The following is a 12,141-nucleotide window of genomic DNA, read 5'->3' on the forward strand; positions in this document are numbered from 1 at the left end:
TTCAGGAGTGATGGTTTCTTTGAAGATTCAAGGACCTCATTCTACATGAAGAGTGGCCTGGTCACCCAGAAAGTTGTCCATGACAGTAGGTGTTGTGTTCGTGGGGTCTGTGGTCAAGCCCAAGACCTCTGTATCCCACCCAAGCCAAAATGGAATGGGATCAGAGGTCACAGCTGCAAATTCCCACATCACCTGGACTGCCAGGGCCACACCACAGGCAGCCCCATGAGCCCCAAGACAGACAGCGAGGATTCATACATTTTCATGGCACCTATAGCAACACCACTCTCAGCCTTCCCAATTCCCAAGACATTCATGATGAATAAAAGCCAGAGCAACTTGGAAGCCGCAGCTCCAGGGAACAAAGACATGACCATCCCATGCTTTCCCCACAAGCCAAGCCAGGTAGAAACACCTCCACAGAGCTGCCTTTCCCAGGACCCTGTGGTTAGAAAGAATAAGTCTGTCTCTTTTTCTACCATCATTACTTGGCATAGAGACTTCCCTGAACTGTACAGCAGCCAACCTCACGAAGGTAAGTGTCATGTGCAGCTAAGGCCAGGGGAGAGGGAGGTAGGAGAGTTCTCACATTTTGCAGGCCCTCATCACCCATGCCCAAGGCAGACTTTCAGTCATCTGTGGTCACTGACATTTAGGATGCAGGTCTCCTCTGCCACCCCACCTGGTTCTTGGAGAACTCCCTACTCAGTGAGGGGAACAGACCCTCCTGGTTAACCACAGTACAATGTGTTCCAGGATTCATTGTGGCTCAAATCACAGTATTTTACACATCAAACTAAGGACTTAAAAGGAAATCTACCTCAGCTCAAATTGCAGCCAAACTTAGAGGTACTAACAGACTACTAAAACAAAATGAGAAAGTAAGGTGATATTCTAAGGCACACTGGAATGTTTGTGGTTGAATGAAATTTCACTTGAAGTCTGTCCTTGCACTGTCACTAATTTTCCCTGAGTGCATCTCAGCACTGTGTGTACCTCATCTGCTTGATGCAAGAAACATTCTCATTCTTTCCCATTGACCCTCCACCCCAGAATCTACACAGCCTCCTCTCACCCATGATGCAGCTTATGGAAGTTTTTCAGGGCAGAGCTTTATCTCCATTTTATATGATGTCTGGGATTAGAAGATTTACTCAGAGATGACTCAACCCCAAGGGCCTGGCATCTGGTTTGGAGCTCTATGCTCATCCTCTGGCCTAGAACTGAGGCAGAGATGTTTGGAATCATGCTCCTAACTACCATAACTAAACTTCAGCTGGGAAGTTAAACCCCACAAATATAAACCAGTGCCTATGTTTTCAATGTGGCTTCTGTATCCCACCCAAGCCAAAATGGAATGGGATCAGAGGTCACAGCTGCAAATTCTCACATCACCTGGACTGCTGCAAAGTTCTCATCCTGGAATGTCCAACAGTGTTGTGTCACTCTGGGTGAGCAGGACAGTGGGGTGAGATGGGAGAAGAGGGAGTGAGTTTACAAGTCAAGGGAATCCTATAGATGCCTCCTGGGGCTTGCACCCCACACCCAGGAGGAACTTCCAAGATCTATGTGCTTGGTCAAGATGTGTCAGAAGTGAATCCTGTGCTGGGGGATTAGGGCTTATGTTGTCTGGAGGACTAGTAAGTCCAAGAGTGACTGGGGAGGGCATGGGGAATATCCACGCAGGACCATGTGGAGCCACATGCAATTTACTTTCTCTGACACAGCTTCCTTCCCTGATACCCTCAAGCACTCCCAGAGTGGCACAGAGAGTGTAGGACCCTCTGCTGAGTCCAGGAGCCTTGGAGCCAGCTTTCTCCAGGTGAGTACATTTTGACTGGCTCTGCAGAATGCTTGGACAGGTGTAATACCACACCCTATAAGGTATCAGCACATCCTCAATGATGGCAACTGCCTCACAGGATGCTGTCTGGGCTTACCTCAGTTCAGGGCCCCAGGTAAGTGCAGTGTCCCTAGTTTGGAAGAAATTAATGTGCTGAGGTGTACTGGGGCACAGGCTCCCTGACTCTCCTAGTGAGCAGAAAGGGGAATGCTGGTTGGGGTCTTCTGTCATGACCTGCATGACCATTAATTCAGAAACAGAAAAGGGGTGATAGAGGATTAAGAAAAATAAACACTTAGAGGGCAAGGTGGGATCAGGTAGGTACTGTCCTCTGATGGAGTAACATTGACCCAGAGCTGGCTCCACATGTTTCTCATATGGGCTTTATCATCAAGAGGTTATTTGTGAGAATGTTTATGGAAAGCAGCCAGGCTTGATGCTCACAACATGGGTGAGACATTATGGTTATCTTAATATGTTCAGAATGCTCTATTAGTAGGAGACAGCACCTGTGACTTAAGGTTAAAACTGAAAGCTCTGGATATTTGCCCAGAGAAGACATGCCATAGCAACTGGGGAATCCCAGTGAAAGCACACCACAACCACAAGGTAATCTTGTACCTTGATTCACATCACTACTTCCCACAGTCTCCCATTCAGCAGACTTCACCCCCAGAGTCTCTTCTAGAAGAGGAATGGTAGAATGAAGGATGAGTCAGGTGGGAGAGGACAGTGACTTCAGTGCCAGAGCCCAGGCTGTGGGGAAGACTCTGATGGCTCCCAAAATGTCAGCAATCAGATTGGTGCATTGAGAACTGTGACTTGCAACTTAGAAGCAACTGAGATGTGTGCCTCACTGTGGGGCCAGGGCTGAGAAGGCAGCTGAGCTGCTCACCTCCACTGCAGGTGTGGCCTGCCCTGAAATCTTCTGGGCCAATACCATAGCCCCAGGCTCACCTTCAGGGCCAGGACTGCCCACGTGTCACTCCCCCTGATCAGCTCTGAGAGGCTCAACTGTTTGGTGAGGCTGGAGGCACAGCCAGTCCATGCAGTCTATAGGCAGGGCTGTCCCTGCCCATCAGACCTCTGACCTGGATGGACCTATCCACCAGAAGCATTTTACACTAGACATACCACTAATGCTTGGTGTGTCCCAGGAAAGCTAGAAGAGGTCCATCCACCTCCCTACTGCCCATTCCCACTGTGCCTTCCTGCCTGAAGTCCACAGTCTCCACAGTCATAATGTGGCCAACCTAGTGGTGGCTATCTTGACATGAATACAGATTTTCACTTCCTTCTTTCTTCTGGTCAGTGATGGCTATTTCCTTCACTGTCCTGTCCCTAGCCAGCAAGAACAGTTGTGCACCAACTGAATGAGGCTCATTCTGAAGATGATTACCTGCCCCGATACACAGGTCCTTCCACCCTACTGGCCATGGGGGAAACAATTTGAATGCCCAGAATGTCCATAACCCCAGGAGCCCAGGAAGTGGCCACTTTTACTCTCTTAGCTGCCTATGTGAAGCCCTTCCTTCACACAAAGTCCTTGTCAGTTGAAGCGAGATCCAGCCACCTTCTGTAGACTGCTCAAGCCAGGCCGGAAAGGTAAGTACACTCTATCCCTATCCCACCCCTGGACAACATCCAGGTCTGCTGGCTTTACTTATGTATCAGATGGATCCTGGACTTGGGGTTAAGACATTGGATAAATCATTGAATCTCAGTCTTGTTTCTTATCTATGAAATTGAGGTAGCACCTGCCCCTAGGTTTGTGGAAGGATAGCCCCCAGGACAGAAATTGGGGCACTGCAGGTGTTCACTACAGTCAGATCTGGCCCTTACACAGGCCAGGAGGAAGGGTTCCAAGGCCCAGGTCTGCACTGCCTGGTTCTGCAGGAGGAGGACTAGCAATGGGGTTCCAATAGGAGGAACAGGACCAAGAGCACCAGCAGAAAGATCCCTGTGTCTGGCCAACAGCCCTCAGTCCTAGTGTATGGTACTCAAGCCACAGGGCCTGCAGAGTTCCCTCCCTCCATCCTGGACTACCTGCATGCCCAGAAGTGGTACCAGTGACCATCTCCACTTCAAATGCAGTCTCTTGATTTATTTTACAAAATCACTACCATTCTAGTGAGAAGTTTTTGTCAAAGTGCACCCTCGGCCCATCCTCCAGACCTGAATATTGAGACAAGCCTATCAGTATTTTCTGTCAAACTGAGAATCTCCATGTTAACTCTTCTCTTCCTGACTGCCCTTTCCCTACAATGGGTGTCTTTCTAAATCTGCACTTCCTCAGCCTTCCCTTCCTCAGTATTCATCACACCAAAGACTGTACAATCATCCTGACCAGTGGTCCATGACTAAACTTCAATTGTGTCAGGGATAAAGAGACCAACAGACTCCCTTCTTGGTGTGCTTGCTTTCAGTTTTGGTTGCTGTGTGCTCTTCTGTATGTAGAATAACTGCTGACAGTGTTGATTAGTTTCCCCTTATTGTTTTTGTCCTGTGGTGCCCAGGACCCTGGATACTTTCAGTATGACTTTGGGCTCTGGGCCAGGATTCATGCCCAAGTTCCCTCTTAGACTCAGTCCTCTTCCCTCAGCCCCCAGGCTCAGAAGAGGATAAGTTGGCCCTCTGGCTGGGAAGAATGTATCAGAAGACCAGGTCAGAGTAAACTTTTCATCCCTTTTTTTGGTGGGGACAAGGACTGCCAATGAATGGAAGAGTTAAGAAGGAAGCCAGAGGGCAAAGGACAGAATCACAGATATGGAAGAGTAACTGACATCAATATCTGAGGTCATGACAGGGCAATTTCAGCCAGTGTCACAAGGAAGGAGGAGGAAAGACAGCAGGCAGGAACAGTCATGGTGCACAGCACAGAACAAGGTTGCCAGTCATAGGTTTACTCAGAACTTTGGAATTGGCTGTCCTCTGACCCTGGGGTGATGTACTCTTCCCCAGCCTTTTGGGGCTCCACCCCACCTGTAGCACCATAATGCCAGTCATGTGGGGTGTGGGAGGGAGCATGTGGATGGAGGTGATGTGCTGGGACCATGGTCAGCAGCAGGCTGGGCAGTCAGTGCAGCAGAGGTCTCCTGGTGGGCTGTGAGGCAGGGTGAGGCCACAGAGCAGATGCAGGGACGCATGCAGAGGGGCTGGTGGAAGCTGAGCATGATGCATTGTGGACTGGGGTGTGGTAAAAATGCACAGAAGAACATGTGGATGGAGGTGGTGCAGGGCTGGGTGCTGGGGACAGCAGTGAGCTAATAATGAGTGCAGCAGAATTCCCCTGGTGAGCCATGGGACAGCAGTGTGCTGGGAATCAGTGCAATTGAAGTCTCCTGGTGGGCTGTGAGACAGGGTGAGGGCACACAGAAAATGCAGGGACACTGCCACAGGGGCTGATCAAAGCTGAGCGAGGTGCAGGGTGGAGCAGAGAGAAGAAGTGACAAGTACAGGGAGCCATGTGTATGGCAGTGGGACCTGAGAAAGTCCAGCAGAGCTGTGGCTAGAGACTTGGGCTAGGCCTAAGAGTAGGATCCAGTGCTTCTCAGCTCATCTTACCTTTTTTGAACCCAGCATTCCAGGTGCCAGGCAATACTTGGTCTACCTCTCCTACTTACAAGGTCGTCCAAAGTCAGGTGTCCTCTAAAGCTCTTCCCCCCAACCTATAAGACAATCTTGTTTTTTCACATTGAGATCCTGACCACCATTCTGCAGATGTGTTCAGATACTGATGGCCTGAACTGTGATGCCCCTGGACTGAACATGCCATGAGAATCCATCCATTCCAAGCATGTCAGGAGGGGAAGGAAACTGGTCTCAGATCTTGAACAGACTCAAGTGGGTTCTTTTTGTGGTGACATGAGGCATTGGCTAGGAGCATACAGGAAATTGCAGACCCTTAAAAATTCCACCCAGAGGGTGCTGCCCATCTTGCCTGAAGGGGCCAATAGTGGGCCCCATCCTGGGCAAGGCTGAGGTGTGATGGTGCAACATATGGCTCACATATTCTCAACATGGTGTCACCTCAGAGTCCTCTCCCAAATGATCCCAGGAAGGCCAGTGTGCCAGTCTCGGCTTATGTCACACTAATAGAAGTCAGGTGATCTTCTTGGCTGGGAGCAAGAATAAGTCCTCTGCTAAGGAGTTGTTTCTCTGATCTGTTAAGTGGAAATGTACCAGGGTCTGCTGGCTCATGTCTCTCAGACATAGTAGAAAGAATTTGTCTGGCATTTTCATGAATGGGGAACTTGGGGCCAAAATGCAGCTCCACCCATAACAGGAGAAGATAGCCCCTCATGGCACAGTGGTGCCCACTCTTACCCTGCTTCCCACTGTTCAACTGTGCAAGAGAGGATGGTCAGGATGGTGGTCAGGGCTTTTCAAAGTCACTCAGAGTTCCTCTCCAGCTACAGGGATGGGGTGATGTTCAGGGGAGGAGTGAGGTGCAGGATCTGCCTTCTCAACCAGTCACTGGTCTGTGTCCAAGTCCAGCCCAGTGGAGGCCACCAACCACCTTCCACCTCTCCAGGTTCTCACAGAAAAGAAAAGAAGGTAGTGTTTGCAGCAGGTGTTCTAGAAAGCCCAGACTTCTTAGGACCTGAAAGTCACCGCCTGACAGGGAAGCATGTGCACTGTTCATTGGGCATGGCTGGACCTGAGATCCTTCCCCCTCTCTCCCCTCTCTGCTTCCACTTGATTCTGTCCTCACTGCCATTCAGCTCTTCCTTCCAGGTCCCCCCATCCTGGCACTAGTCAGGTCATGCTTTTATTCACAGTGTACATCAGTGAAAAGTCTTCTCCCCTTGATGTTGCATTTCACAAGTTACCAGCATGGGTGTGACTCAGAGCCTGAGTCACAGTTACACTTCCCAGAAGGTAAGAGACCCAGTGCATGCAGACCCTGCAGCTACCTAACCTAGTCCTATTCCTGACTGAGGACATGGGTCTCCTCTCCATTTAGATCAGTGTTAGTGTACAGTGAGATCAGGATCTGCCAAACATCAGGCCACCACCATGGCTAGCTGAGCCAGCAGCTTTCTCACACACATCTCTCCAGTAAAGCAAGGACCCTCTCTCAACCAAAAGCTGATACAGACAGTGGCACCTCAGGCCCTGCAACAGGAGGATAAAGAACTCCATGTGCTCCTCCCCTCTATGGGGTACTCACCATGTTTCCCCCCCTATGTAGAATTGGCCATGCTCCTCCCCTCTAAGAGGTATCTGCCCACTCCTTCCCTCCCGTACTTGGTAGGGGATGGGCAGGAAAGTCATGAGACCAGATCAGCTCCTTTCTGTGATCCTGTGCCATGCTGGTTCTACCCACACAACTCCCACAACTTAGAAAGGGTACCTGAGAGGCCCCCCACTCAACCACTGTAACCTCCTTGGAGGAATGAGATCCCACATTGGAACAATTCACAGCTTCTTCTCTGTGCAAGGGCTTGGACCCCATTGCACTGTGGACACCTCAGAAGAGTCATTATTTGAAATGAGCTGAAAGGGAAGAGCTACCTGCTGGGAGGGTTCAGCCCTCAGTGCTTTTGAACGAAGGTGACCGCCCAGGTCAGAGGGGCAGGGGCAAAGCCTAGATATGTATCCTGGATAGGGACCACCATATGGACCAAGGGGAAATGTACTCTGGGCCTTGGCTCATAGCCATCAGCAGAATGCAGGAGCTTGGTGTGTGCCACCCCACCAGTGTCAGCTTTGCTTCATTGAGGATATGGTATCCTGAATGCACACAGAGAAAAATGCCTGAATTGAGCACACCTGTAGCCAGCTAGCATCCCATCCCTGCAAATAACCAAAAATGGAACTCTCATCTTTCACCCAGAAAGTCAACAGTCCTGATGGAGATACTGTTCCCAGAAGAAAGATCAAGGCCTCTCCTGAGGTTGGTTGGTGCCCCCAGATTGGAGCAGGCAATCTAATGTGTGAGAGCTCACATTAGAAAACCAATCTATATATATTTTGATACAGTTTCAAAAAAAACTGAAAAAATGTGATCAAATCAAATTAAAAAGCTTCTGAACTCCCAAAAAGTAATCGACAGAGTGAAGAGACAACCTCCAGAAAGAGGGAAAATACTGGCAAGCAATTCATTTTAACAAGTGGTAAATGCGCAGTATCTATAAGAAATTCGAACAACTCCATGACAAACAACCAACAAAAACCAAAAAACAAAACCAAACAAAAACCACACTAAACAATGGACCAAAGTCCTAAGTAGACGTTTTTTCAAAAGATAACATGAGTTGTACCACTGCAGGTGCCTGGAGGGCAGCAGCCCAGATGCCTACCTATGGGATCTGTCCAGGAAGACCTGCAACCTGTCCAGCTCCAGCTTGCTCTGGCACACACAGAATGGTAACATTCAGGGTCCAGAAATTTCTTGACCCTAAAATATGCAAAGGAAGAAAATACAAAAGAAACTCTAGGAACAAAAACAGAAGATGGGCACCAAGAACAAGTCCCTTGGAGAGAAGTCTCCAATGACTTCTGGGGAAATGAAGTCAGCAGTAAACAAAGATAAAGAGACTGATGGTGGAATGGCAGAGGTCAGCTCTCTTTGCCCTGGAGGTTCTACAACAGTGCTACAGGAAAAGTCCCAACAAACCAGGGACCAGGATAGACCTAATATTCTGTTCACTGTTCTTATGGATAAAAGGCAGTGGAGAAAACAGGAGTGGGACCAAAAAGGTCCTCGTGGAGGCAGAGAAGGCAACAAAGAAAAAGGAGGCAGTAAGGCTTCTCTGGAGGTGGCCTGCATGGAGCCATGGGAGCTGACCCTCATCTTTATTAATTTGGAGGTGTGTGAGGAGGCACCAGCCAGCAAGGCCCATTGCAGGAAAGAGAATCAGCAGAAGATGAAGGGGATCTTCATGCCAGTGACTCTCAAGAATTGACTGCTGTTGCTAGAGTGCCAGCAGGCACAACAAGGCCTACTGGAAATGGTGCACAGGGAGCAGGCTGCTGGGCAGGCCACAATCTTGAGACCAAAAATGGAACACCTGGCTGTGCAAGGTGGAGTGTGTGATGATCTACAGCAATGCACTCCTGTAGTTGGAAGCCCCTAAGTGCAAGGGGAAGCCCCTAAGTGCAAGGGGAAGCCCCAGTTGAGCCAGTGGGAGAAGTACTTGGCCCACATGGTGGAGAAAGCAGCGTACTCAGTACAAACAGAACCAGAACCTGTGAAAGAAGGGAGCTGAGACTAAGTGGTGCCTGCAGATGGTCAGGAGGAAGGGCTGCAGGGCTCCAGGATCTGGAGTGACCAGACTTTTCTGGGTGCAGTATTCCTCACCTCACAGGCACTTGCAGGCCCTGAGTAGGCCCCAGCTGACACCAGCCAGGGCACATTCGCTCAGACCTGCATCACTGGCTCCCTCCTGCCCAGTGCTAGGGTTCCTTCATCACAACCAGCCTGTTGGTTTTTACTGTATCTTTCAGTAAGTCCTCAAGTTTTCTGGTGAATCCATAGTTTCTCTAAACTTCCTACCTGACATAAATATGCTTCTCCTGTTTGGTTCATTTTCTTGGGATTGGGGAAAGAAAAGGAAGTTAAGTTCAGTGGTCCATGTCAGAGTTTCAAGTCTAAAACCTTAACCCTAGTGTTCAAAACATCAAGATGCTTGTGGGTAGGTCAGGGTATGTTTGTTCCACATGAATAGGAACAGGATACTGGAGTTGACTGGGGATCCCATGTGTATGATAAAACCTCTAATAAACCACCAAGAACCTTCTCATGACTTCAACTTACAAGGTTAGTTTTTTTTTTTTTTTAATTTTCTAAAGAATACTGTGCTTTCAAATGGGCTACAATGAGCTAAGCACACTCAATTAGAGAGCAAGAGAAAAGTAATACCATTTTTACAGAGAATAATTACCCAAAATGTATACTAGATTATTGACTTACCTCTTTTTACATGACACTATCTTCTTTAATGAAAACAGTGGAATTTTTGCATCATCCCAACTGCTCAGGAGGTTTAGGTGGGTGTCTCAATTGAGCCCATGAGTTCCAGAAAAGAAGAAACATGAAAACACAAACAAAACCAACAACAACAAAAAACAATAATCAGTGTTTCTTGAGATGTGACAAAACACTTAAGTTGGAAAGAGTTGAATTACTACAGAGAGGTATTTTTATGTTCCATTTCTCAGTCATCTTTTTTCTTCTCTTTTCTCACAGCTGTGGCATGGTAGAATCATGGATATACAAAACTCCTTTTGCATAGAGAGGAAGCTGAGGCCCACAGTGATGAAGGATGGGGGTCACAGTGACACAGCTGAGTAGCAGCAGGAACAGAATGGCAAATCCCATGTAACAGATCCCAGAACTGACCAACATAGCAGCCACTGTCTTGCAGGTGCAGAGACCTGAGGCAAATGGACCCATGCCTTCACCCATCTTCATTCCAGCCACTCTGCAGGACCATACCTGTTTGGGAAAACAGTGTAAGCAGCCACTTCACACATGTGGTGTACACAGCTTCTGTGACCCAGAGACTGGACTACTACTGATATCAGGACAACTCTTAGAAGCACAAACACCTTGGGCACTCCCATGAGTCTCTGAGCATTCCCACATCCCAACCACTGACACCATCAATAGCACAAGCAGCATTGCTGCCCCTGAAGCACATTTAAAAACCTAAAGTCTCTGAGCACTTTCTGAGGTTTACATCTATGTTACTGCCTACAGGAGAATAAGTGGCATGCCAAAATATCAATGTTACAATTGATCCGGCAGGAACATACAGCAAATTTATGTCCTGTAGTCTCAATAAAATATCATCATCTCAGCCTCAATTACATCGCTTAGAGCAAGGACAGAGAAAATGTTATTGGGATGGAGGATGTTCTTCTGTGCACAGACTGCTCATTGAAATGCAATTACCAGCAGGCTGACTGTTGAATGCTGGCCCTCAACAACAGGAAGAGACCTTGAACAACTCCCAGGCTGACTCAGAACTATGGAGTCCAGGACACAGAAGCCATTTGAGGTTTAAGAGGTCTCATAACCCCCAAGCCTCCCTGGAAACAAGGCCTTCCTTCTTGTATCCTGTTTCCATTATGGCATCTGCCACCATCACTCTGTCTTGACACACACCCCTCATCAGACTGTGAATGCCTTAGGGCAAGGGTGTTTTCCTGTTCATTATTACATTTTTATTGTGATAAAACACACATAACATGCAAATTACCACCTTTACTCTTTTCAAATGCACAATTCAGATATTTATTTTCAGACTCATCACTAAGGATAATATCTAGCTCATGGTCACAAAGCAACTGATGGTTTGATATGCAATTAACTATTTCTATAGGTGAAAAACTCAGAAGAGCCTCCATAAGTGGTGACCAAGGCAAAGTCTAGCAGATTCAAGATGATAGAAAATCTTTACTGGACTTCTTGAGTATCACTGGGTGACTCCACTGATGAGGCACTTTGGTGTGGCAGCATGGCAGCCAGCCCTGGTGGCCTTGTCAATGGAGCTGGTGCAGGAGTGTCCTCAGCATGTCACTGTGTCTGCTTTTCCACACAGCAGCAATGACTTCCTTGTGACTTTCCAAGAGAAATCTCTTCCTTCCTTTAGTACAAGGAAGAGCAGTGAGTTCCCCAGCAATGTTTGTTCCTTCTGCAATGCTGAAAGAGTGGCTCCTGTTGATTCACTTCTGACAGCCATTTCCAGGAAGCCTAGGTCTGAGTCTGAAGTTCTCAGAGGTTCATGCCTCCAGTGTCCAGCTTGGGTTGCCTCCTTTGCTTGCCTAATTACTGCTAACCTTTCTTGTTCCTGCTCAGTTATAATTTGGGCAGCATTAAACAATCTTTAGGGCTGCAACTGGAGACCCCTGTGGTGAGGAGGCAGAGAGGCAGAGGGACTCTGATGCACACAATAATAGGAAGACCAACTTTTCTTTGCACTATGCATCACATGAGACAACAAACTTTCTATTTTATTTAACTTGTTGCATCTAAGCATAGAGTTATGCCACATATTTCACAGTTGGATAAACTCAAAATGGGTTCTCATCATTTGATCCAGTTCTAGTTTCAGATGATTTTCATTTGCCTGTTTTTGAGAGTGAGTTGTGGTTTGCTTATACTCCTCATTCCCTGCTATCTATTACTAAAACCCATATTTAAATGAATTAGAGAAATTAGAGCACATATTCATTTTTTATCACTGTGTAACATATTAACTGACTCAAGACAATATGACTTATTGCCTTACTGTAGGCAGAAGTCCGCTACAGGCCTCATTGGGCTAAAGTCAAAGTGTTAGCAGGGC

The 12,141-nt window shown here is 47.7% G+C and overlaps 1 protein-coding gene across 1 annotated transcript; it reads left to right on the plus strand.

Moving 5' to 3' along the window:
- The first annotated feature begins 162 nt into the window (after positions 1-162).
- On the plus strand, positions 163-11,733 carry LOC306665623 (GRB2-associated-binding protein 2-like). The gene is made up of 3 exons (XM_079147304.1): positions 163-535; positions 1,728-1,822; positions 10,038-11,733. The coding sequence occupies exons 1-3, from the start codon at positions 226-228 to the stop codon at positions 10,140-10,142; spliced, it is 510 nt and encodes a 169-aa protein (XP_079003430.1). The 5' UTR covers positions 163-225; the 3' UTR covers positions 10,143-11,733.
- Positions 11,734-12,141: the final 408 nt, after the last annotated feature.

The sequence above is a fragment of the Sciurus vulgaris genome (assembly GCF_902686455.1).
Source record: "Sciurus vulgaris genome assembly, chromosome: 7".
NCBI lineage: Eukaryota > Metazoa > Chordata > Mammalia > Rodentia > Sciuridae > Sciurus > Sciurus vulgaris.

Bases quoted from the DNA above. Each gene is read 5' to 3' on its own strand.
- LOC306665623 (XM_079147304.1), top strand. From the start codon at position 226: ATGAGCCCCAAGACAGACAGCGAGGATTCATACATTTTCATGGCACCT. The intron at 536-1,727 runs GTAAGTGTCATG...TCTCTGACACAG, and splicing joins CAGCAGCCAACCTCACGAAG to CTTCCTTCCCTGATACCCTC. The intron at 1,823-10,037 runs GTGAGTACATTT...CTTTTCTCACAG, and splicing joins TTGGAGCCAGCTTTCTCCAG to CTGTGGCATGGTAGAATCAT.